The 27,670-nt window shown below is 42.0% G+C and overlaps 1 protein-coding gene across 18 annotated transcripts in view; it reads left to right on the top strand.

Annotated features, from left to right (window-relative positions):
- Positions 1–27,670, top strand: part of Pard3 (par-3 family cell polarity regulator) — a 619,141-nt gene that overhangs the window by 348,274 nt on the left and 243,197 nt on the right. For 9 of the 18 annotated variants that reach the window (XM_004659772.3, XM_004659774.2, XM_004659773.2 and 6 more), the window contains 3 exons: positions 11,299–11,487; positions 12,182–12,352; positions 19,772–19,922. In XM_004659772.3, the coding sequence (XP_004659829.2) occupies positions 11,299–11,487; positions 12,182–12,352; positions 19,772–19,922 (511 nt within the window). Of the gene's footprint in view, positions 1–11,298; positions 11,488–12,181; positions 12,353–19,771; positions 19,932–21,943; positions 22,372–27,670 lie in introns of those variants that run through there. The other 9 variants (XM_004659771.3, XM_045148688.1, XM_045148686.1 and 6 more) reach the window with 2 other exon arrangements.

Here is a 27,670-nt window from a genome sequence, read left to right on the forward strand (position 1 = left end):
GGAGCTTTAACATATCAAACTGAAGAGAGTAAAAACATATGCTCAAACTCTGGTAGGTGGAAAAACCTTTTAAGGAAACCGTGTCTACAAGTGGGTAGTGTTAGTACACGTTTCCAGAACTTGCTATATTAAGTAAACCCAAATCATCATAATATGAAGGCTCTGAGTTATAGTTAGTAGGTGTGCTTTTCTGCATAGATTCATAAGGTGGCAACCTTAATAAACAAAATGTTACTTTCAAATATTTTAGCATTCTAAAACTAGATGGCTGTATTAGTCGGGGCTCTCTAGAGATTCAGAATCCATAGAATGAATTGGTATTATAAAGGGGATTTACTGGATTATCTTACAGCAGTCCAACAATAGATGTCTCAGGCTTAAGCATCAAGAAACCTGGTAGCAGCTCAGTTCACATGGCTGAATGCCTCATCAATCCCAACCTGACACGGAAGACTTAGAGGATTCCTGTAGAGCTGCTGATCTTCAGTCCATCTTAAAAGGCTCATGAAACTTGGTTTCAGTGCCAGTAAAGGATAGCTGGACCAGGTAGATGCACATATTAATAAATAATGTGTGAGGGCAGCCAGGCAAATTGCTCACTAATGAGTAGCACAAACAGCTAGGCAAAAAGGATCTGTTCTCTCAGAGCTTTTTTATATGTAGTCCATCTCCAGAAGGACTGCCCACTCTATAGAAGGACTCTGGAGGAAAGATTTCCTTTTTCAGTTGATCTTTTTAGAAACCACCTCATAGGCCTGCCCAAAAGCAGTGTCTACATCCCTAATCTGATCAAGTTGACAATAGAACTTAATCATCACAGTGGCAGTAAGACATCCAAGAGAAATAGGAAGTAGTATTGAGAATATTACACATCAAGAGTGTAGAGTAGAGGACAGTCATAGTGTAGCCTTCTTGCTAGACGCCTACATCTACCCTTGCTTTCTGGTTAGAGCCACAGTGGTGGTGCATGCTGAGGATGTGGAGGTGAGAGGCGTTGGGCCAGTGAATTCTAAACCCTAAGGTCCAGGAAAAGAGCCATTTACATATGTCAAAGACGATAATTATGGAAAATTATGCTGTAAAGCTACCATATCTTCCCAAAGAAACAGACAAGTAGATTATTTTAAACGGACGGACTCATTATTCTGGAAACAGTCATTTTTACATGTGTGTGTGTATGTATATATATATATATATATATATATATATATATATATATATATATATATATATATATGCACACATACATATATATGCATTTATGTACATAAATGTGTATGTGTATACAGATGTACATGTATGTAAGCAAAGGCATTTCAAGTTAATGGTAAAGTGTGGCTTAAAGCAATTGTCTAGTTCCCTTTTTTAAAATAAATTTATTTATTTATTTATTTATTTGACAGCGACAGACAGAGAGAAAGACAGATAGAGGGGGAGAGAGAGAATGGGCACACCAGGGCTTCCAGCCTCTGCAAACGAACTCCAGACGCGTGCGCCCCCTTGTGCATCTGGCTAACGTGGGACCTGGGGAACCGAGCCTCGAACTGGGGTCATTAGGCTTCACAGGCAAGCGCTTAACCACTAAGCCATCTCTCCAGCCCCCCCCTTTTTTTTATAAATAACATTCTTTTTTTAAATTTTTTTGGTTCATTTTTATTTATTTATTTGAGAATGACAGAGAGAGAAAGAAGCAGATAGCGAGAGTGAGATTGAGAATGGGTGCGCCAGGGCTTCCAGCCACTGCAAATGAACTCCAGATGCATGCACCCCTTTGTGCATCTAGCTAACATGGGTCCTGGAGAATTGAGCCTCAAACCGGGGTCCTTAGGCTTCACAGGCAAGCGCTTAACCACTAAGCCATCTCTCTAGCCCGTATAGTCCCTTTTGAAATTGTCCTTAGTGCTGGTGCTGAACTCCTGGCTTCCCATTAAGCATGAACTCACCCACCACTCTAAGTGGATTAACTCCTTCTGCTCCTTCCTGATTGACTATGAATTTAGACCTAAAGAACTACTTGAAAGTGTCCAAAGAATATGTGAGAATTTCTTTGTTTCCTGTGGGTAAGGAGTGCTTATGAGGATATGGCAATGCAAGGGAGCCGGTCATGATCGCTTCCTATACGCAGAGGCAGCCCCCCAGCTCACCACAGTCAGCCTTCATTGTTCAACATCATAATGGAGTGCAAGCCCACACATTTCAGCCATCCTGTTAGGAGATTGCCTGTGTGGTAGATAAATGTACCCAAATGTAAGCTATTGAAAGCGTTATGAACCCACTTAAAGTAGCCTAGGGTCAGCTGTGATATTTGGTAGGTTAGGAGTATTGAAATCATTTTTGACTTGCAATTCTTTTGAGGCGACAGTGGGTTAATTTGATTGTGAGTCAAAGAACTTTCACCTTTCAATGCACCATAATATATGCACATACAGCTTTTTAGTTATTATGTATGTGTATGCGCACATGTTCACATGTGTGCAGATGTACATTTGAGTGTGGGTATGTGTCCACTTGTGTGTGAGGAGGCCAGAGAACAGCTTTGAATGTTGTTCCTCCCAGGTCGTGTTTACCGTTCTTTTGGAAACAGGCTCTCTCATTGGCCTGGAGCCCATCAAGTAGATTATGCTGGCTGGCCCCAAGCTCTGCCTCCCCAGCCCTGGGATGGCCAGTACCTACCATCATGCTTAGCTTATGCATTTAGTTATTTTGGGGCAGCAGTAGCCACACCCTGAAGCAGTGGCAAGGTAAATACTGAAAGAATTTGCAGTGTGATTATGGGGTCAAGTGCCCTTTCTTTGTGACTTTGACTATTAATAGCTTGATATTTTACAAAATGGAATGCCTTCCCCCAGGAGCTCCACATTTGAGCATGTGAAGTCTGAGATGGGGAGAGAGGATATAGTACAGACAGGCCTGCTCTCCTAGGCCATATTGCCAATAGTCTGCCTAGGAAAGGTTGGCGAGGACCTTTTTGGTCACAAGGAGAAGTAGCTATGTTGAACATGCAGTAGGATTCATATGAACTTGGGTCTGACTTCTGCTTATAAATGGATTTTTTTCAGGTAGTTTTCAAAACTAAGTCAAAGCACAGTTGTCATTCTTTTAATCTTAATGCCCATTTACACCTGGGTATCTTTGTGCTCTGGCCATACAGTAACATCTTTAATTGTAAAGGCTTATGGTTTAAAACACTCCTGACAGAGCCCACCTTGCTGCCTCTCTTTGGTCCCAAGAGTCTGTCTCAGGTGTTGTCATGTTGCTACTTGACACAGTGGCGCTCAATGGAAACCCTGAGATGGCCCAGCTGTTTTTATTTGTGTTTCTGCTTTTCACTCAGTGACAGAGGGAAATTTTTTTTACAGTCTGAACCCAGATCCCCAGTTGTGAAATTCCTTGGTTTGGTTTTGGAACAAACCATGGCACATCCACTTTGAGCTGTAAAAAGGGTACCTTTGGGTATAGCTCTGTTCTCATTCTCTTCTTGAGGGAGGGTGGTTATTGCTGTCAGGAGCTTACCCTGACTTATGAACGCTCACAGAAAGCAGTTTATTTTCCCCTTAGGTGTTGGCATTGCTTAGAACACTGCCCTGTTGTCTGTCCAGACATCATCTACAATGTGCCAGCCCTTTGTGTTCATTCTCTCACTCCATCTCTGCAGTGTCCACAGCATAGTTGGAGAAAGCCTCCTATTCAATGCAGCAAAAAAGAAAAAGAAATTCTGACAGTAAATCTAAACACCAGGAATGAATCTTAGGACAGAATTTGCTTCTGTACAACAGAATAACTTTTAGTGGGCCGTGATGGTACACACCTTTAATCCCAGAATTTGGGAGGCAGAGGTTGGAGGATCGCTGTAAGTATGAGGCCAGCGTGAGACTACATAGTGAATTACAGGTCAGCCTGGGCTAGAACAAGGCTCCACCTTGATAAAACTAAAACTAAATGAAATAGCTCTTGCTTTTAAAAAGCCAATGAACTTCATTCACTTTCTGTGGGGCTTATTTGGATGCCTAGATTGGACTTAATAGAAGTTGCATCTAGTTCTGGCGAGGGGGAGCTGACTGTAACAACCCTAACTCTCCCCTGTAACACACCATCTCCAGCATGGCTCCATCTCCCAAACTGCCACTTCCAGGGAATCAGGCATTTAAAACACAGGAGTTTATGGGGAACAGTTGATTCAACTAGTACAGCCCACTGCCATGATGAACTATACAGTTTGTGTTCTGTGATTTCAATGATATAAATGTCATTCTTATCCCCAGACACCTCCCGTGGTGATACCTCAAATTATTTGTCCCAGTTAGGTAGGGAATTTACTGGCTGTCAGATTTGACTTATTAAAATGCTGGTATCTTCTCTGATCTTGAAATTTGTATGCCTCATGATGCTTGGGAGGACCATGTAAGTATATAATTGTATGCTAAATGTATTTAGAGCAGTTGGATTGAAGTAACACTTTACAAGATGATGCTAGACTGTGGAGAAAACATATTGCACACACTTAAACTTGGCAGATTCAGAATGCATTCTAACGAGTTCCTGGACATCCCTGGTGCATCTCCAGGAGATGTGAGGGAGCAATTGTGGACCTTCCTGGAGATTAGGAGACAGCCTAGTAGGCTGACATAAGAAGGCCAGAGCCTTTCTTTCAAAGGGATATGGGCAAGGCTGTCACATGGTCATTAGGAAATGATGGAGCTAATGGTGTGGTGTTAGTGCAGGCCACTCTGCTGATCTTACTATAACAGTTGGTTTGGATAACATGGAGCCTATGTGGAGAGAATCAGAATTGTTATTTTTTTAAAAATTTTTTTTTCATTTTTATCTATTTATTTGATAGTGACAGAGAGAGAAAGAGGCAGATAGAGAGAGAGAATGGGCGCGCCAGGGCTTCCAGGCACTGCAAATGAACTGCAGACGTGTGCGCCCCCCTTGTGCATCTGGCTAGCGTGGGTCCTGGAGAATAGAGCCTTGAACCGGGGTCCTTAGGCTTCACAGGCAAGTGTTTAACCACTAAGCCATCTCTCCAGCCCAGAATTGTTATTTCTTAATCTAAAATGGTACAGATTCAGTGGGGTAAAGTCACCGCCACACACTGCTTTAGACATATAAGTGAATTAATTCTAACACTCCTGAGAATATATAGACATGATGCTCACATTCCCCCCACCCCATGGGTTGATTTTGTTACTTTGGGTTTGAGCATCAATTGTTGCTTTAGTCACCAATAATTTTTTAAGCATTTTACGTATTTCTGGTGTCATGAAAAAAAATCAAACTTATTTTAAAATAAAATTAATAACATGATGCAGTTTTTATGATTTAAAGGGAGGTGACCATTATTATTGTACTGAGATTTTGTGCTGCTTTGTATGGAGTTTATGTGAAATAATACACTATTTCTGCAAAAATAATGATTGCTTCATGTTAGCTGTATTTCCCTTGGGAAATAGATTGTCATTACTTAGTTTTTGTCAGTCACTGTTTTGTGGCATAGCAATCAACTTGATATTTTTATACCTTGTAAATTTTTCATTTTTAATATTTTTTCTTGAATTCTTTAATTTATGATAAAGACTTTTAAATGTAGTAAAACTAATTTGGGTTTTACTGTATGTAATTTTATTTTTCTGAAATTTCAGAATTCCAGGAGACTCTTTGCTCCCCATCCCTGCTTTGTTAATATTTTGCCATTCTCTACATTAATAGTTTTCTTCTCTCTTCTCCTAGTTGTTCTTCACTTTCTTCTTTGCATGTGATTATTTTCTGGACTGAGAATAAATCATATGCATAATTATCCTTTACTCCTAACTGTCTCAGTGTGTATAGCAAGAATACTGTCTTATGTAACTGATTTAGTGTCAAAATTGGTGAAATAACCCTGATTTAGTAGCATTATAACTACCAGTTGTGCCCATTGTCTTTTATAAAATAAATGAATGCTGTAAAGAATGAATGGACAATAAATAAAAATGGAATTCTGGGCCACTTTCCAGTTCAGGAACAAGCATGGCATTTTGTTGTCATGTGTCTTGAATCAGGAATATTTCTTCAATGTGCCTTTCCTTTTCATTTTTGAAAAGTAAATTTCCTTGAGCACATCTTTAGTTTTTTTTTTTTTTTTTGAGGTAGGGTCTCACTCTGGCCCAGGCTGACCTGTAATTCACCATGTTGTCTCAGGGTGGCCTTGAACTCATGGTGATCCTTCTGCCTCTGCCTCCCAAGGGCTGGGATTAAAGGCGTGTGCCACCATGCCCGGCTACATCTTTAATTTTTAAAAGAGCATTTTGCTTTGAGAATGCTTTTTATCTTAGATCTTTCTGATGTTTCCTTGCATAAAGATTTTTTTCTGGTCAGTTATTAACTTAATGACTTTTCAAAAACCACTTGGCATCTACTACTTGAGTTAGGACAAAATAAGGCCAGATGTTAGAGTTTAATAAGCCAGGCTTGGTATCACAGGCCTCTACTCCTAGCACTTGAGAAGCTGCAGCAGGAGGATCTCCCAAGGGCAAGGCCTGTCCGGGCACATATGAGTTCAAGGCCAGTCTTGTAGGTGTAAGATAGTTTCAAATTTTTTAACAGTCCAAAGTGGGTGCTAGGAATGTAGCTCTTTTGTAGAGTGCTTGCTTAGCATGTGCAATTCCCTGGCTGTGGATTCAGGCCCCCATACTGCAAAATATAAAGTAAATACCTAAAACATGAAGAAGAAAAATCTTACAAATGTACATGACATTCATAAATGTTGATGAGATAAATCAAAATATAGAACTGAAACATGGAAGTGTCACTAAAGTCAATTTATGCAAAAATAAAAAGCTGAGATAGTTCCTGAAAGTAAAGAATCCCCTTCTAGTTAAGATAAAGATTTTTCATATCGACCTGCAATTCCTGCATCTTGCTTAATCTGTTTTCATGAGTGTCTCCTTGAGCGTCTATGAAACTTTCTGTTTGGGATGCAACCATGACTGTCTCCTGAAGCCATCACTGTATGTGCAGGCCCAGCTCGGCCCCGCCCAGCACCAGCCCTTGCCCAACATGCCACCCTGTTAGTCCCCCTCCCTAGCATGTGTTTGCATTTTTTTTTGCTTGTTTGTTTTTTTGAGGTAGGGTTTCATTCTGGTCCAGGCTGACCTGGAATTCACTATGTAGTCTCAGGGTGGCCTTGAACTCATAGGGATCCTCCTACCTCTGCCTCCAGAGTGCTGGGATTAAAGTCGTTCTTTCTTTTGTGAATGACTTGCTCACATCCCTTTACCATTTGGTGTGGCAGTGTGCATCTTTCATGATTTCTCTGTAAGGAATATGTACACTAATGATACTAACTCAAAGAAAGCGGGCTCATGTTGAGAAATCAGTGAATTATAGTGGTATCATATGTTGTTTATGAATCACTTCTTTTGAAACACCCCAAATACTGTCTCGCTTTTATTATCTCATGGTCTTTATGTGTTTAGGGTTTTTTCCCTTTGCTTCTACTCACAAAAATTTATACATTCCTATCAAAATTTGTATCTGGTGAGATTGTTATCCATATGACTACTGTTTTCCTGTTGGTTACACTGTCACTTTTCATTTGGAAGGAACCTGTGCTAAGCGCCAACTGTAGGTCCAGAGCCACTCTTGGGCATTCGGCTTCTCAGAGTGCTCAGGAGCTTTGTCTTTTTTATTTTTTTTTAACGCTCCCCCCCACTCCCCTTGGTGTTTTGAGAGAAGGTCTCGCTCTGGTCTGGGCTGACCTCGAATGTACTACGCAGTCTCAGGGTGGACTTGAACTCATGCTGATCCTCCTACCTCTATCCCCCTGACAGCTGGGATTAAAGGTGTGTGCTGCCATGCCTAGTTTTCAGGACCATTTTTGACAGAAGAAAGAAAACCAGGGCCTGGCAGGGGCCACTGGTGACTACTTTCCCTTCTCACCAGAAACAAGAGCTATGCATCTCTTCTGCCTTTTCTGAGGATAGTGGAAAACCGAAAAGCCTTCGTAGTAAGCACTAAGGAAGATCCTTGCGTGTAATATGCTGAGTCAAAATGCCCTTTGTTTTCTGTGCATTAAAAGGCAAAAAAATGCCAACAGGGAAATGGCCAGGGGAAGAACTGGCAGGTTGGAAAAGGATCGCTCATCCATACGTTTACGTGCGTTGTCTGTGTGCCTGAGCGAATGAATGAGCGTGCTTCTCAGGTGACCAAAGAGTGTCAGAGAATGCGCTCATCCTGCCTTTCTACAGAGAGAACGTGACTCACAGGTTGATAAGACATAGATTTTCGATGGACTGACAAGACGCCAGGAAATAGCTGCTGCTTCGTGTGAGAATGCAGAGCTGCTCACTCTAACCCGGCTTAGCACAGGCTCTCAAAACTAGCATTCCAGTTGGATTTTGAGGAGCATGCTTTTAATATGTGGCTGCCTCAGAAGTAATTTCTAAAAGCTGGAGTTAGTTTCAGTCTCATGTCAAGAGCCAAAAGGATTAATAATCGAATGTCAAATGAGACATACAATGTCTCACTTGAACATGCCTCATGATAATAATGTCTTGAGTTGATAAGAGAACTAAAAAAGATTGCCCACACCCTGTGGTTTTCATAATAAGGGAAACGGCCTCCAAGTACAGAGTGAGGTGATCATTTGGTTGGAAAATGATCTTGATTAACATTTTCTTCATGTAACCAGTCAACTCCCTGTCTTGATTTTTTTAAATAGAAAAAGAGAGTTTAAAGTCATTGTAAAATATTATGAAAATGTCAAATCAGTAAACACAAAAAAGCCAAACCAAAGAGCCAAATTAATAAACAGGTGACAAGAAACTTTTGAGAGCCTGGCTTGGTGGCGCACGCCTTTAATCCCAGCTCTCGGGAGGCAGAAGTAGTAGGATCGCCATGAGTTCGAGGCCACCCTGAGACTATAGTGAATTCCAGGTCAGCCTGAGCTAGAGTGAGACCCTATCTCGGGGTGGCGGGGGCGGGGGAAGAAACTTTGGATTTGAGGCCAGAAAAGTTAAAGATGAGTCCTGAGTGTGTTCACTAAATCCAGCTCTGGGTTTCCCTGTCCTTTCAAATACAGCTTTCTCAGTATTAAAGTACTGATTGAGAATAAGTTTATGTCTTAATCACTTCTGAATTTCAAGTATGATGAGTTGAATTTATTGATGCTATTTTGTGTTTCAAATCAACCTGTGTGATATATCTCTTAATATTGTTTTTAATTTGTTTGGATACCTTTTGTCCTGGAGATGAACCCGGGTCTTTGCATGCACTACAAACACTGCTCCACTGAGCTGCACCCCAGCCAACTTATGATGTTTTATAAGATTTACACAAATCATTACTTAGTGTTGTTAATTGATTTGAGCCTTATGGATAACAAGTGAAGTACAGACTAAATCATGACTAGAAAGCTATTTGTGTGTGATAAATGTGTGGTATTATATCAGTATTTTAGTACAGATATTTGATCTTCATTTCTGTCCAGCACATTGGGATTTTTTTTTGAATTTTAATTGTTCTTGGAGAATATTTTAAATATGAGAAAGTTATTTGATGATTTGGCAAGGTTAATTTAATAGTGATTATTTACTTTGTATAGTCCACTTATCCATAGCCCTGTGTCTTTTCAGCTTCTTATTTTATGATCTTTATTGTATTGTTATGTTTTAAAAAGATACATGGTACTTTTTTCTTACTGGAATGTTCCTTAGGCTTCATAGCTATCAGGCTATCCTTTGAGCTGTGTCTGTGATGGTCCTACCATGGCCTGGGAATGTAGGTCAGTGGTAGATTGCTTATTGTCTGGTATGCATGAAGTCCCTACTGTGACCCCCAGTCTCTCTCACACAAACACATTAACCTGGAGGGCAGGCAATTTAGAAGCATCACGTTGCATGTTAAACATAGCATTATTATTAATTTGAATGCTTAAAAGTAGCATATTAATTTGCATCATGATAATTTAAAAACTCATTGGTAAATATTTCATTTGTAAATCTTTTTACGAAGTTGCAACAGCCCAAATTACATTTGAGATCCTCAAGTAATTTGAAAAATTATTTTGTAATTATTTCATTGATTTTGACTTAGAAAATTTTGTTCGAAAATGTGTTAGGATACAGAGAACAAAAAATGAAGCCACTCCTATTTTCATTCTCTAAAATAGCCAACTTTTATGTGAGTAATTAAGAGTTGTTTGAAAGCATTTTTTAAAGGCTAGATGATATTCCATCCCGAGGTTATACTGTTACCTGCCTTAACTGTTGTTTAGTTACACTTGGTCGTCCATTCTGAATGGCTAGGTGAGTGCTGAAGCAATGTTACCAAACTGGGAAAACAGGATGAGGACTAGGTTGCCAGCTTTGATGAGATATTTTCTTTATGAGATTGAAACTGCCGAGCTTGAAAGTAGTTATGGTTTTTTGACCTCGGGATGGCTGTCACAGAGACCGTGGGCACAGTGTTGGCCATTGTGGGCTTCTTGCAGAAGCCAGCTGGCCACCTGCCTTTTCTCCTGGGGTCGGGCATCTCACTGTATTCCAGCAGAGTATAGGTTCAGCTTTCACTTGCTTCTTTCTGTTTTAAGGAAACTGAGCAAGAATTTGCATCTACTACATCTGTTGTATTTTAAAAGCCATTTTGTGCTTGGTGGCTGTAGTTATGAAATTAAAAGTTTCATAACTAAACCATATTGCTTACAGATTATTCACCAGCTGTGTGATGTGTGGAACAATGTTGTAGACAACAAATCTTACTGGATGTGGTTTAACTCTGTCTTGCCTCCCAGATGTTAATGGTTAAATGTCTTTAAGTTCCCTAACTTGAGTACCTTTTTTGACTGACTTTATATCACTGGCATTTGATATGGTTTGTGCATAAAAATGATTCAGCATTACTGAGCACCACTATTAGTGACATTGGAAAAGGCAAATGAACTTATTTGTTTGGGTTTGTATTACTGTGTTTCTCTTGTGGTTTTGAATTAATAAACAGATGAAAACAAACTATGTCTAACAAAACAATACAAGAACTCACATCAACTCCACACTAATCCCAAACTGTAGTCGCCCTCAAGCCGTCAGTGGCACTCCACCCATCTTCCTCTGAACTGGCTCAGATGTGTGTCAGTGTTGGAGTACCGTGGCCTGAAACCGCTGCAGTTTGACCAAGACATCCCCATGGTGGATTCTGCTGTGGGGTGGGACTGTCACACTCCTGTGCTGCTGCAGGACTGTCCTTCACAGAAGTTAGTGCACTAGCCAGAAGGAAGAGGCGTTGGAAAGTAATGGCCTATATAACTCTGTCCCCTTTTAGAAAGCTGAAAATGAGGACATTGTTCTCACTCCGGACGGCACCAGGGAGTTTCTGACTTTTGAAGTTCCTCTCAATGACTCTGGATCTGCGGGTCTGGGTGTCAGTGTCAAAGGTAATCGTTCCAAAGAGAACCACGCTGATCTGGGCATCTTCGTCAAGTCCATTATTAATGGCGGAGCAGCCTCCAAGGTATGGACCTGTCAGCTCTGTCCAGCATGCACCCCTCATGGGGTTCCCCACCCACCCTCCTGCTCCACGGGTTCCTTTAGTGAGGTTTCTCCTTCTTCAGAGGACCCCAGCCCTGGCCAGGCAACAGAAAAGTTGCAGTGCTGTGTGTAGTTGGGGGATGGAGCAGTAGCTCCAGTCCTTCATTTATATCTCAGGAGATCTGCAACCCACAGTCATCTTAGTTAAGGGAAGATAATTGGTGCAGAGACTTTGCATAGGTCACCACAGACCATAACCAGCTCATGTCTCCTCCTGCTCTGCCCTGCATTGTGATTCACTTGTTCTATTTCTCTACCTGGAGAGGATTTCATGGCTGTTTGTTGATGGGCACTTCTCTAGTTGTGTTGGTTTGCAAATCAACCTTTCTAGAAGCAAGGCATTAATCACTTTGTGTCCTCTGAATTAGTGTGCCATCTTGGTGAGCGCAGTATGACAGTGATTCCATTCACAACTATCTAATAGACACAGGCTGCAGTTGCTGCTTAGATCTTATTACAGCCATGTTCAGCCAGGTGTCACCCACTGGGTCAAAGGCCCCTAGCTCTTTTTTTCCTCCTTTCTCCTCTCCTTCTTTTAACTTTTTAAATTTGAGGAAATGCTGTATGCCTTGCAGCAGGCCGTTCAGCAGCACTCATTTTACCTGCCTTCCTGTCAGGATGGAAGGCTGCGGGTGAACGACCAGCTGATCGCAGTGAATGGAGAGTCCTTGCTGGGCAAAGCCAACCAGGATGCCATGGAGACGCTGAGGAGGTCCATGTCCACTGAGGGCAACAAGCGTGGCATGATCCAGCTCATCGTGGCCAGGCGGATCAGCAAGTGCAGCGAGGTAAACATGCAGAAAGCCACAGGGGCCAGTGCTGGGGCCTCACAGCGCTGTCCTTTCCAGCTAGTACTTGACCAGGGACAGCAACGTTCCCGGGAGTCCACCTCACAAGGCCTCCCCTTGTGTTGGGCTGTCAGTAGATGGTGAGGTTTTTTTTCTTAGTTGTATGTCCAGTGCATTTCAAGCCTATGTGAGCATTCCTATTGCTAGATCACCAGGAAACATCTTTTCTCAGAGCTGGCTGCATTCTCTTCTGGAAAGTGCTCCCATTCTTCCTCCTCTAGCCAGCAGGAGGTGATAGCCCTAGAGCCCAAGAACTACCTTTCTTGGTTTGTCTGAAGGAGCATGCCTCTTCCTTGCCCTGAAGGGGAATCCTCTGCTGCCATGCTTGCTACCTTGTGAGGCTGCAGGTAGGAGAGACTTCCTCGCTGGCTTCTACTTCCCTAAAAGAGAAAAGAAATTTTCTCCTACAGTTGAGTACAATAAAGTGAAAAATAAATGATAGATAGGTCTGGTGATCAATGTTAGAACCCCAAATTTTATTTACCTGTTACCAGTGAAATTATATTCATTGAAAATAACCAATTTGTAGAGATAAGCCTGTTGAGAATGTAAGGTTAGCTGTTTTCACAGCTCTCTCAGATCACATTTTAAAATGAAGTAAGATAAACTTACAAGCAGAAAGTGAAAATTACATCTGCAAGGTCTGTGTTCTTTAAAGCCTCTGTTTAATAAATACACAAAGCCATGTGATGGCTATGCAACTGAGCCCATATCTTACACAGTGAGTTTGTCTGGAGCCCATGGGTATCAGCAGGGTGGGGAGATGGACTTTGAGCGGAACGTTGGTTTATGCTTGTGTTGTTTTCATTTGTTCAAGATAGCATGAGCCCACCATACTTAACAAATTAACTTCTGGAACAATTAGCTAAACAATTAACAGTTAACTAAAAATGTCAGAAAGGAAAGGACTAGGACAGGCATTTATTTCTCCAGAGGAAACAATCTGACCCTCAGAGTAGGCTAATAGAGTGATGCTCTTAACTATAATTTTTGAGGTGTTCATGATGCTACGCAGAGGCTCACACATGCCAGGCCAGCTCTCTCTCTCTCCCCCTCACTGATGGTTTTGAATAACAATTCCTATTTTTTCTCAATTCTTTGAGTGCTAATTTTAATGTAAGTTTTGCAGTGTGCTACACAAACAATTTTCAGCAGGAAGTATATGGTACATTTGTCTGTTTTCCTATACAGAAATGAGTACTGTCACATGCCACAGGACAGTGTGCAGGTGAAAGATGTGACTTGAGTGTCTACTATGTATCAAAAAGTGTTAGATCCTGGTGCCTTCTCTTAATCCAATGTATAATGTCCTTGGCCTATTTCAAAACGAATATCCCTAACACCAAAACAGAATGTTATGAAGGACTTTGACCTTGAGATCGGCTTTCTCTGTTTGTCTAGTTCTGTAGGCCCCTGGAATTCCCCAGTACTAAGGCTTCCCCAGCAGCAAAATAAGCCTGCATCAGCCTGAAAATGTTTTGATAGAGGCACTGATTTCATTCCCCATTGCTCTGTGAAAGACACCAAATTGGAATCCCAGTGAAAAATCTCTTTGTCACATTTACTTCTGCATGTGGAATTTCCATGAATGAAAGATTTAAGTAAGGGAACAGCTGCAGTAGGCTATAATAGACTTAATGTTCCATATTCCTTATGGCATCACTTTTGTACATTGCTGGTTATTACTATTTCTTAGGCCAGAGTAAGCTTATAATGCAATTATATATAAAAAAAAATCTTACCACAAGTACTGTGCTTTCTTTGTAATACCATGGAGAAGCCTTTTGTACTGACAGGGTTTAACTAAAGAATTATATGAAGACAGAAGAGCTCACTTCAGCTTCCCAGAAGGCTTCAGCCATGATTTTGCTGGTTTGAGAGTTCTATTACTTTTTGAAAACTGAGTCTTTGGGAGGGGCGGTGCATAAATTCTGTTACAGTGAATATTGACATAAGCATAGGACACATTGCTGTCATGAATGGAACTTGAGCTGGAGCAGGTGTGTGAGTCCAGCCTGGGATGAGACCATAATTGCACATTTTACTTTCCCTCTTGATATTGAGGATGTCATGTGCATGCTAGAGAGGGTGAGAACTTGTGACAGGAAACCTTTGTACTTAGTCACATTGTATCTTCTAAGTGGAAGTACTATGTGTCTTAACTATACTTTCTTTTCTTTTTATTTTTTTATTTTTTTGGTTTTTCGAGGTAGGGTCTCACTATAGGTCAGGCTGACCTGGAATACACTGTATAGTCTCAGGGTGGCCTTGAACTCTTGGAGATCCTCCTACCTCTGCCTCCCAAGTGCTGGGATTAAAAGCATGCGCCACCATGCCTGGCTATACTTTATTTAAAATGGTCTCTGGGGCTGGCTGTGTAACTCCATGGTCGAAGATCTTGTCCTATACCCACATACCCTGTGTTCCATCTCCTCTCTTGTTGCTGCTTTAAACCCATGTTTTGCTACCTCTGGTCCCTGTGCAGCCCGTGAGGCTCTCAAAGAACCTCTGTAGTCTTAGGCTGCTGGGCCTTACATGCTGCCAGCCGTGGCTCCTCCAGCCCGCCTGTGCCGCTCCATCTCCCTCTGCGCACCGCACTCCCCGCTCGGCTACTCCTGCCCTCAGCATGGCTCCTCATCTGTGGGTTGGCAGATGAAAGATTAGGAAGAACAATTGCCTCTCTCCTAAACATGCACTACTTTCCATGTCAGCATTTCTAGACAGTATATGGTGACCGTGATTTATCTAGCATTTACATTTCTTAGTTATTACAATGTGGAGACGATTTTGTGCACTCTCTATGCAGTCACGGCACTATTCTAACAACGGACTTGAGCGTGGTCTGATCTGTGGGTCTGCATGAAGTCCAGGGACCAAACCCCAAGGGTACTAAAGGATGACTGTATGGATACTGTATTCCGTAATCCTGTGTCCAGCTAGAAACTGTCTTCTGCCAGCAGAGTCCCCAGGCTACTGTCCCGGGAGGCGTTCTCCTGCAGCCACCTGTCAGGCACTGAGAGCATTCCTGTTTGCTGGGGGTGGGGGGTACAGTGGATTCTGCTGCCTTGATCTCGACTTCCTTCCTTAGCCTGCTCTCTGCCTGGCAGTAGAGAAGATTCTTCTGTCTAGCAAACTGATAGAAATCCCTTCTACAGTGCTTCCTATGCCTGTTCCGTGGCCTCAGGGCTGGGCCTGCTAGGGACTCTGCTCCAGCCCTGCCCTGCACTGTTCCCCAGCGCGCACGGCACACTTCTGGCTTTGCTCCCGGGTCTGCTGTGGGTCTGGGCTCCTGCGCTGCCTGCCTTTGTGCACTTGCTCACACTCGTGCGGGCCGCTTGCTCCCCACTCAGTCTCTCTTTGGCTTCAGTCCATCTGCTGCCACCACCTCCATGTCCTGGCAGAGATCCCCACCGTTTTTGAGTCCCAGTTTTCTCTCCGCAGCATGTTTCCACAGCCCCGTGTATACGCATCTGCCTAGCAGCGAGCTCTTTGCTATGGCGCCACTGAATTTCTGTCTCTGGAACTGTGGATCCCAAGCCCACAGATCCTCAGCCCGCCAGCACATGCCCATCTACCGTGTTCCTATCTCTGCTGGTTCTGATCCAAGGCCTGATATGTCGTCTGGGGAAACAGCCATGACATGTGGCATTCTACAAGTAGAAATAGGGCTTTGCTACTGTTGAAGACTGAAGTCCTAAACCAGAAGGCAGGAGGATAAAATGAAAGCTGTGTGGCCATTGTAGATTTCCTGGGCTCTTCTTCTTTCAGCAGCGCTCAACACTTACCGACCTGTAAAGTCATTGCACAGTCATTCTGTTTTTCCCTGCTCTCTGGAGACAGACTCTCCCTATAATGACTGGCCTGGACTTACTGTGTAGCGGGGGCCAGCTTTGAACTTAGTGTCCTGCCTCAGGCGTCTGAGTGCTTGGATCACAGGTGCTTCTCCACCTCCTTCCTTTTTCCAGCTCTACTTTTTTTCTTTTCTTGAAACCAAGCCTAGTATTGCATTTTTACTCCTGAGGATGATATTTTCAGAGACAATTTTGTTGTATATTGTAGCATTCTTTCCTTTTTTTTTTTTTTTTTTTTTTTTTTTTTAGATTTGCAATACACAAAACAATAAGACAAATTTGGATACTGAAGAAGGAGAAAGGGAATGGGAAGTAAATACCTGGTACTTCCCACTTAGTAGGGAAAATATCCATGTCTGAGGCTTATCCTGATTTTAAAGTTCTGAAGGAAACGAACCTTAGCAGAAATTGCTGTAATTCAAAATAGCTTCTAGTCTAGAGAAGAAGGCAGATAGAGAAAAAGAGAGGAAGAAAGGCAGAATGGGCATGCCAGGGCCTGTGACCACTGCAAGTGAACTCCAGACACATGTACCATCTTGTACATCTGGCTTTATGTGGGTGCTGGGGAAGCAAACCTTGATCCTTTGGCTTTGCAGGCAAGCACCTTAACCACTGAGCAATCTGTCCAGCTGAGAACATACTTTTGTTTTTATTGTCTCTGTACTACAAGGCTATTCCCAACTTTTATGCATTGTAAATAAGGTTTTGATAAATATAGGTTCATAGTACTATGATCAACTTAGCTTTCTGCTTCATTGTGTAGTGACCACAAAGGGAAATAGATGATGGTTTCCGGTGCTACAGCTCATGTCCTGAGCAGGAACCAGAGTGCCTCTTTCCTTCACTGGGTAGAAAGAAGCCTGTCCAGGGACCCAGCGCAAGTTGCACATTCGCTGCACTTGGGTCTGGTTTGAGTGAGGTCACAGAAGACTTCTGCTGTCTGAGCAGCTGAGATGGTGACCTAAAAGCATAGCTGTGTTTGTTTCAGGTACTCTCTTAATCAGACTCAGTTTTAGCAGGGTGTCGATGTCGGGACTGGGAGGACGTGGGAGAGCGCTACTCTGGGGTGCTCTGTGTCCTCTCTGTGGACTGCCACATACACACTTTTTCTGAACAGATTAAAAACAAAACTGTGTATCCCAGTTGGTCCTTTTAAAACTGCAGACATTAAAAGGCATCACATGTTCTATTAAATATTTATGTTGTAGGACTGTTGATGTCTTCATTTAGATTTGTCTTTTCAGATGTAAATGAGGGATGGTTATGGAGAATCTTCACAGAAAGATGTTCAAGTTCACATTTGTTAGAACAGGCATCAGTATTTTCTCTATGAACCACCATGAACTATTTCTAATAGAGTTTTGCTTTACTTTATAAAATTTTAAACTACTCCTTGGAGTACCTAGAGGATTTTTTTTTTTCTTTTTAATGAGGAGGGAAGTTTATAGAGGTTTTATTCAGAAAATTGCAGAACTGCATAATTTTAAATTTAGTTTGATGTAAATATGAAGATGTGCTTGTCTTCTGGTAAAGTACTGAATAGCAAAGAGGCCTTGTATCTAGAGACATATAACGTTATTATTGGAAATCTGTTGTATTTTCCTTGTGCTGGTGACGGACTCCAGGGCTTTGAGCATGCTAGGCAAGCTCTAACACTGAGCGGCACAACAGCTCTAAAAAGTCATATTTTTTAAAAAGCATGCTTGTCTTTAAAGATATAGGGAATGAGTTTTATTTGTTGTTTTTTTTTTTTTTTTCATTTTTACTTCCCCAAGGTGTTTTAGAATTTAGGCATTGTGTTTCTTTAGAAAATGTTCTTTTATGTCTTTATATCAGAGACCTTGAATATTTAATTTACTTTTCAGTAAAGCTGTCAGTTGTAATCTGCAATTAAAAAAAAAACTAATAAAACAAATCCTCATTTCACAGTTTAAATGTTATTAGTCTAATTCACTATGCCGGAGTTTATTATTCTCCTGCAGCCTGACGCATCTCCCATTGTGATTGTGCTGGCCCTTCGGTGCGCTATGCCTCCCCAGTGTTTATCAAACTGGGGATGATAAGTCTACAATTCAGAACTTCATTAAATATCTCATTTATATTAAGCACATGATAGCTTTTAACAGAAGAAGTAATCTGTTCAATGGAAGGCCTTGCAACAGCCACATTTTCTAGTCTCTGGAAGGTGTTGACTTCTTCAATGGGCTGTGTAGCTTCTGTGCCCAGCCCAGCAACGCGGTGCCTCCCACACCCCTGCTGTGGCCTGCGTCAGGAGAACCTTTGTTTCCTCTAGAAGCAGAAGCAGGCCTCCAAGAATGTCTTCTTACAGTTATCTCTATGGAGATGGTAATTTGTAAGATACAGTTGTCTCCAGAGGGCTGCAGACTGTCTTTATTTCACAGAGCTAGACACACGTGTGTGCACACACACACATGCTTGTGCAAGTATGTATATATGTATGCATGCATATGTTTTTTTTTTTGTGACAAGGTCTGTGCATTCCAGGCTGACCTCATTATGTAGACAAGATTACTCTGAACTCCTAATCCTTTTGACTCCACCTTTGGGTGCTGGGGTTAGAGGTGTTTACTTCGTTTATGTTGTGCTAGAGATAGAACCCAGGGCTCCTTCATGCTGACCAGGCACTCTGCCAACTGTACTTCCTCCCCACTCCTTGACCTGTAGTTTTCACTCATCTGCATATGCTTGCTTAATATTGACTTCATTGTGTGTTTCATTAAAATTTGGCTATTGGGGACTGGAGAGATGGCTCAGTGGTTAAAGTGCTTGCTGTGAAGTCCGTCCACCTGGGTTTGATTTCCCAGTACTCATGTGAGTCAGATACATAAGCTGGCACATGCACCTGGAGTTTGTTTGCAGTGGCTAGAGACCCTGCATGCCCACACTCACACATGCGTTCTCTCTCCCCATCTCTCTATCTCTTTCTGCTTGAAAATAAATAAAGTATTTTTAAAAATTGGTCCTTATTTTCATACTGTTCTGCACCCCCTTGTGTCAATTACTCCTTCAAACTAAAGATCACTGTGCTGAGATACCCAGAAGTTAGATTCAGTGTCTCACAGAAGAAGCTTGTGTAGGCATGTGACCTGAGGGGTATCTATAGCCCATCAGGACAGAAACTAGCTCAAGGGCATACCTTCTACAGAGCAACAGCTAATAATGAATTCCAAATTAAGCTATAACTTACCTTGACCTTAAATTGAAAAAAGAAGTAACAAGATGAGACTTAAAAAAAAAAATCTCTTAACATACATATTTTTCCTCCAGTGGTTGAAATCTGACAAAACTTCGTGGGAGGCATGGACTAAAATGCCACAGAAAGTTGGTCATTAGGCTGGGCTGTCATCACAAATTATTTTGGTAGAGGGTGAAAATTTCTAGCTCATTTGGTACCCAGTTGGATGCAGGCCTTGGGCAAGTTGTTATCACTCCCCCATGCTGCTAATGGGCCTCAGGATTGACTCTCTCTTGCCCCCTTTCTCTGCAGCTGCGCTCACCTGGGAGCCCCCCGGGGCCTGAGCTGCCCATCGAAACAGTGCTGGATGACAGAGAGCGTCGGATCTCCCACTCCCTCTACAGCGGGATCGAGGGGCTGGATGAGTCCCCCACGAGAAACGCCGTGCTCAGCAGGATAATGGGTGAGTCAGGTAACCTCATCTCATGTGTACGCTTTCCCCGGTTCAGCAAGAGGTGATTAATGCAACATTAATGTAAAATAGGCCCATGCTTCCCAGAGGAAAAAGAGCAGGTTGGTTATAGTCGTTTAGGAAATGTTAATGTGGAGAGGGCCCATCCACGTACTGCGTGGTTAACTGAGCCTCTGATCACAAACACATTCTCTATGGTAAGACCCAAAAAGGAAACTGTAATAAAGACGTATTTTTCTAGTGATTAAGACATTCTTTCCAGGTGTGATGGTGTACACCTTTAATCCCAGCACTTGGGAGGCAGAGGTAGGAGGACCACTGTGAGTTCAAGGCCACTCTGAGACTACATAGTGAATTCCAAGGTCAGCCTGGGCTAGAGCAAGACCCTATCTTGAAAGACAAAAAAAAAAAAAAAAAAAAAAAAAGTTAATTTTCTGCTAAGGATAAACAAAGCTATGTTTAAAATAAAAACAAGGACTTGAGGAAGTGGCTTAGTAACTAACGTCTATCATTGAAGCAAAGGACCTGAGTTGGTCCCCAGAGCCCACAAAACATAAAACATACCAAGTATATAATTCCAGTGCTGCAACGAGGCAGAGACAAGCTGGCTGACTAGATTGCCTAGCTAAATCTGCGAGCTTTGGGTTCAAGGAAAGAAAGACCCCGTCTCACAAAAATGAAGTGAAGAGGAATAGAGGAACATCCCTGATGTTTTGTTGGCTTTTGATCTCCATGTGTGTGCATGTACAGACACAGCTATGCCCACAGACATGAAGACACATGCATTTACAGAACACACATATACAGAAAAATAAAAATAAATCAAAATGACAAATGGTCAACATTTATGGCAAAAATTATCTAAAAGTTATGTCACTCATAGCAATACTGCTTAGAAATTGATCAAAAATATATAGATATACCTTTATATGAAATATTCACATTTCTTTGGTTTCCTTAGTATAAGTTTATATCTTTATTGCATTTCTGCTTTAGCAAAAGCTTTAGTTGTAGAATCCTAAACTAGTGTTCTGTGCTCTTTGTTTTTATGTTCTACCAACGTGCTGCCTACCCAGCCCCTGGTGGGTAATGAGGTTATTAGCGCTTGCTCTGCAGAGCTCAGCCTTCTAACAGACCCAGTTAATAAAGCCTGGTCTGCCACTGGAGGGCTGAGCTTTCAGAACTGCTCATCTTTGGGATTAGCTTGAGAGAATTTTCAAATTTAAAATGTAAGAGGCAGTTTTGATTAAAATAACATCTGACACAAAGCACTTGGATTACTGGTCTATTTTCCCAGCTTCAATTTAAATTTAATTCCATTTTGAGTATATTTAGTGCACATCTAATACAAAAACACGTTTCCCTTCTGGAGTGTCATTGATACAAGAATTTGGTTAGCTGGTCAGTAGATGTTTGTGGAAAGCCTGCACCTGGTATGGCGTTGTGCACAGACTTTAGCTGTAGACCCAAAGATGAATAAGAAAATGTCTTCAAAGATCATTTTACTGGGCATACTAGATCCCTCAGCACAAGTAGAATTTTGTACCCTTCTTGGATCTGTTTAGCTGTGTACTATGGAGAAGATGCTGAATCTTCCGTCTCTGATCTTGTTAAATGCTGGACTTAAACGCGTCAGCTTGGGGTCTGCTCTCCTACCCTCCTTTTTAATTTTGCCCACTTGATGTAAGAATACCAAGGAAGGCCATTCTTGCTGTTGGTTTGAGCACTGGTTAGAAGGGAAGGTACATTGCTTCTCAGCTTTAGTGCTTGCCCATTAATCATCGCTCTCGTCATGGCTTTGGATTTCTTGGTTGTATTTGGTTTTAGTGTAAAGCATTATCTTTGCTGAATTCTTCCCTGTTGATGAAATTGCAGACCCCTTGAGAGAGAGAGACAGAAAGAGAGAGAGAGAGGGAGAGGGAGAGAGAGAGAGAAAGTGAGAGTGTGTATATGTGTGTCCCTGGATCTGTGTGCATACAAAGTGATACGCTGTAATCTCCCCTTTATTATAGGAACATAGGATTTGCCATACTGAATCACAGCATTGGTCCGCCAGTTCCTGTAACCTGCATCCTGCCTCCAACCCCTGGTGCTTCAGAGGAAGGCGGAAACCTAAGACTAAAATCCAAACCAACCCCTGCCCCAGATTTTACCTAGTGACTTGTTGAAATGCTGTTTCTCTGGGCTGAGGAGTGCTTCATTTTCTTCATAGTCTGTGTTCCCATTTTGTTAGCTTTGACTCTTGTAGCCCTTTGCAGCTCATATCCCAATGGGCACTGTTTCCTATCCCTCTGTTAGGTATGTAATGAACCCTCACATTCCAGATACCTCCCCTTTCAGGCACTATTGTGATGCTCTGTTCAAGTCCTGCACCAGTTTGACTGGGGTGAGGTACTCATTACTGTTGGATGGTAAGCCGATTTTTCACTGTTTTTTTTTTCATCCCCCAAGGTAGGGTTTCACTCTAGCCCAGGCTGACCTGGACTTCACTATGTAGTCTCAGAGTAGCCTTGAATTTACAGTAATCCTCCTACCTCTAGCTCCCAGGTGCTGGGATTAAAGGCGTGCACCACTACGCCCAGCTTCATTGCTTAATTTTTTAATGGGGGAAATACATTGGGAATTGAACCCAGGGCCTCTCCCTTGAGGTACATCCCCATACTATTGTGTGTGTATCTCCTTTAAAAGGTTTTTTGAGGTAGGGTCTCACTCTAGCCCAGGCTGGTCTCAGGGTGGTCTTGAACTCACAGCGATCCTCCTACCTCTGCCTCCCGAGTGCTGGGATTAAAGATGTGCACCACCATGCTGGGCTTTTTTTTTTTTTTAATGTGTTTTACTAGAAACTAGGACCCCCACCAATGGTTTTCACTCTAAGAAATGTATGTCCTTAATTCAATTTACATTTTGCAAACTTTAGAATTACTTTTCCTTTGCCTACCCATATTCAGTTATCTTTGTCTTAAGATTCATATGCTACTGATGAAGTTAGTGAACACTAAGGTTATAAGTCCTACAAAAAAAAGTTACCTTGCCATCAATGCAGAAGTATCCAATAACTGGTAGGGTAGCATTGCATGTCATCAACCTGTCTCAGTAGGATCTCTAGTTAGCACTGTCTCTAGGTACGTGGAACTTTCTCAGCCAGAGTTTGGTTGGTTAGTTCCTGGTTATCCCTCTCCATTTTTAGAATCACTCTGGTGTAGACCACTGCCTCACATCATGTGATAGGAAGACAAGATTGTATTAAAATTCCTGGGAATTACGTCAAGAAGCAATTGATTTTATGTGAAAAGGTAAAATTTTCACATAGAAGAATAGTCAATAAATGAGACCAAAGAAAGTTTTGAGCGCTTGGGATCATTTTCTAATGGGAACACATCCCAGAAGAGGTGCTTTTAAAGTGCACCCCCCCCCCCCCAGAAACAACCCATAGACTTTCTTCTTGAAGGACGTCACATGCCGTCTGTTACACCCTTGCTCACTTACCATATAAGACCTCAGTCCCACAACCCCAGGATGATTTTCCTTTTCTTTTTTAAGTTCTTTTTTAAGGCTGTTTCTTCTTTATAAAATAACACTCTCTGGGAATGCCAAGGTCACATTGTAAGTGCAAGTGACATCCATGACATTCATTTTTTATTTATTGTTAGCCATCAAGTGCCCAGGGTTTAAACCTAGTCCACCTTGGCAACCACCGTGATCAAATAATGAAAGCAGTTCACTGTTGAGATGACCATGCACATCACATGCTACGTTCTGCCATGTTCTGTGCAGGGAGTTAGGGACCAGTGGAATTAAATGGCTGAACTGAAGGTGCAGTTTCTGTGCTCCCGGACCATAGTTTGACTGCGTGATTTTCTAGGTGGTGAGTTCCACATCAGTTCTAGTTAATGCCTTAGCTGTGGTTGAGGGTACATAGGATATGAGTAATTGGTAGAGCACTTGCTGAGCATGGACAGTGCCTTTGGTTCAGTCTACAGTGCCACAGAAATCTGTAGATATGTACATACATGCATGCATGCATACATACATGACTGCCCTGGAAAGCGAAACCCTCAGCGAGTTCACATACTCCTTTGACAAGTTTGAGATACTTCCGTAGTCACTGGCTCCCTTGACTACTAGCAACCATGAAATGATGGGCACAGTTAAAACATAATGCAAGATGTGCACTTCATAAAATGATAAAACACGTTGATGTCTGGGACCATGAGACCTTAATTCTTTTTATATATATATATATATTTTTTTTTTTTGTGGGGTGTGGGTTCAAGGTAGGATGTTGCTCTAGCCAGCCTTACCTGGAATTCACTATGTAGTCTCAGCCTAGCCTTGAACTCATAGCAATCCTCTTGCCTTTGCCTCCCAAGTGCTGGGATCTCTTTACATTATTTTATCTGTATAATTTTGTTTCTAGTAAAATTTGTATTCCATTTTGGAATTTATGTCAGCAGTGTCTATATTCACACATTTGTGGTGAGTTTAAATAATAGTAATGTTCAGAATATTTTCATATTGTTAGAAATTTGACCAAGGCAAATGGGACCTTGATGCTGTTGTTTATTCTTTTTTTCAATCACAAGTCACATCCCTGGCACTGTTTTCCTGGGCTTCATGTGTTCCTGCTCTCATGCACTGTGTTGAGTTCCATGTAGCTTCATGAGTGAATAAATGTTTAGTCAATGACCGTTTGTGTGTCACTGTCTCTCTCTGCCATGAGGTTGCGATGGCTCCTTTCTCAGTGTGGGAGTGTTGATGAACTAGCTGAGGAAGGAGGAGAATTTCCCATCAAAAAGGACTGAGGCCGCCTTGAGTCACTCTTCAGAGGGTTCATGCTGGAGATGTACCAAGTGCCAGAAGTGGTCACCAAGAGGCCATCGTGTGTCTTGGTGGAATGTGTACCTGTGAAGTTTAATTGTCTATACCTCAGCTGACTTCTGGAGTCCAAATAAATCCACACAAGCCACTGAAGAGAAAGAAACGAGTAATCCAATCAAATCTTGTGGAATATTAAAGAATAATAGACGAAAGAAAAAAGAGAGATTTCTTATTTGGGTAGGGCAAGAAAGAGAGAGAGAAGGGGGGGAGAGAGATTGATTTGGGGTCACTTAAGGCACAACATTTTTATACAGAACACAGCATTACAGAACAAAGGGATCATCATAGGAACCAATCCATGTCCCACACTGCTTAGGAAGAGGAGGAGGTTTTCATTTTGAATATATTGTGGGATTGCAAGAGTTCCAATGCTGGTGTTTCAAACGTGTGTTGTATTCTCCCACTGTGATATTACCTTAGTTATTTCTTGATGAAGACTTGATATTTAATAATGTGATGTGTGGTTCATCAGTCAGGGAGAACCTTGACTTTATGATTCTGCATGATTATCAAGGGGACCAAGTAGGAAACTTCTGTGGGGGAGGCTGATGCTGGTAATATTTCCTTCCTGGTTGGTGAGTGGTGTTGTGGTGAACAGGTGTCCACTCTAATATCTTAAAACTCCAGTGCGAAGAAATGAGTGATTGGGGATCAGAAAATGTTTGCATGTGATTATATGGGTACCATGAGCACGCCTGTAAAGCTGCTGGTAATCATCGTCTGTCAAGATGGGTGCCTCCAGATGGAAGCAGAGAGGCTTTCTTGCTAAGGTGCTGAGTATAGCTTTCAGTGAACATTTGGGATTTCTCTAATAGACTTCTTGGTGCTCTGTAATGAATCCAGTGGAAATTTCTTTGTGTGGATTGTCCTGGAAAGATCTATAGAAACTATATAGTTTGTTTCTCTGCTGAAATACCCAGAGAAACATGCATGCAGTTATACTTTAAACATGCCATCCAGCATATCTGCCCACATGTCACACACTTATGAATGTTTTCTTTTAAAGTTAACTCTAAGATGCATGTAAAAATGCCAACAATCCTTGTTCATGGTCACTGGCTTAAATTTTCTTTTTAAGCTTATTGTTGCATCCTGTACTCAGCAGAATACAGTGGAATGCCTGGTCATTTCTAGTAGGGGAAAATAAATATGTTCATAGCTAGGAATTTGTGTATAATTTCAGAAAGGAGGAAAGTATAGCTCATGGGTACTGAACTAAGTAATCCTGATAGTTCACAGAAATCATAACCATGAGTGGTTGCTAAACCTATACTTTACAAAAGTATTTAAAATTTTTATTGATAATTTTAAGGCATATATGTCATTTTTTAAAATCATAATCCCCTTCCATCACCTTCTCTTGTCTCCCCAGTTCTCCTGCTATGGAACCTTGTCTTCCCTAGTATATGTGTGTGTGTGTTTGGAATTTGGTTAGGATTACCTGCATGAGCATAGGGGATTGCTTACCAGAGCATGTTCAGTTTGCCAGTGGAGACACCACTGAAGACAATCTCCCCTGCTCCCTGGCAACCCTTAATTGCCAATATCACCTCAGGGAAGAATAGGGGCCTCATGCCCCCCTCCATCATCCAGGGTAGAAGATAAATGTGGTTTCTAATGAAGGAACAGAGCGCCCTGCTGAATTCGTTCTTGTGAAGGCATAGCCAGCCTTTCCCTTGGGCCCCAGCCTGTAGAGTTGGGCAAACAGAGAACAGATCTCAACACTGCATGTGATGCTAGAGTTTTCCTGTTCTCCGTCTGAGGTGGACAGGAAAAGTGTCAGAGCTCCTTGCTTGATTGGGAACCCGTGCCTGTGGCTAAGTCTTACTTTGTCCCTTAAGTGCAACCTCCAGCAAGGTATACACATGGATCCTTAGCCACATAGTTGTACTCAGGAGAAACAGGCATGGATTTTGGCCAGAAGTTACAAGAACCGTTGTTGATTTTTTATAGAAAAAGGTGACACCATTTGTACCCAGTTTCATTGTGAAGGACTTGGGGCCTTGAAATTTAATTTTGTCCCCATACATGTTATGACATGTAAACAAATTTCTTGCTGTTCTGTGATCCACAGTAAATTTTTCTGTAAGAGGAGACGGGATGGCGCAGATACTGTTTCTTTCTTTTCTTGCCAAGAACACTGGATCCCAACTAAGTACATAAGAATTACCCCCAACCCCCACCCCGCCTGCCATGGCCTCCAGGCTTTAAGGGAGCACAATATTATCACAGGCTTTTTATTTCTCCATCACTCTTGTTGTATAGCCTTGGGCTAGATCTTGTGCTCAGTCTTCTTTGAAGTGACACCTGAACTCATCTGACTTAATGATACTGTCATAGATGTCTCAGATAAATGCTGTCATTTCTTCCAGCAGGAAACCATATCTACCATCCCAAACCCAGCTCAGATTTTAACTTTGCTGATGTTCTTGGCTCTCCCTACCACCATCTGCTCATCCCCAGCCAGGGGAACACAACCTCATGGTATTCTTGGTGCATCGCTCATGTTGCCATACAGTTACCCATGTCCTCTGTGTGTCTATATTTTCCCTCGCTCTTTAGTAGTGTGTGGCTGGCTGAGTAGAGCTGTGCCTTTCGGCGCCTCCTGGTCTGTGGAAGTTGCCCAGTGAGTGAATGGCTGCTCTCAGCTCCTTCCCTCCACATTTCCCTGAAGGTTCTAACACCTGAGAGGGTGGGTAGCTTTTTCACAGTAGAAGGCAGTTGGGAGGTCATCTTTGTCCTTAGGGACCTTAAAACTGGAGAAGTTGCATGCTGTACCCTGTGTTGTATGATTATACTATCAGAGGTAGTATTACAGACTCAAACTCCACATTTGACCAAATTCAGTTATGAAAAATAAA

The sequence above is a fragment of the Jaculus jaculus genome, chromosome 5 (genome assembly GCF_020740685.1).
Source record: "Jaculus jaculus isolate mJacJac1 chromosome 5, mJacJac1.mat.Y.cur, whole genome shotgun sequence".
Classification (NCBI taxonomy): Eukaryota; Metazoa; Chordata; class Mammalia; order Rodentia; family Dipodidae; genus Jaculus; species Jaculus jaculus.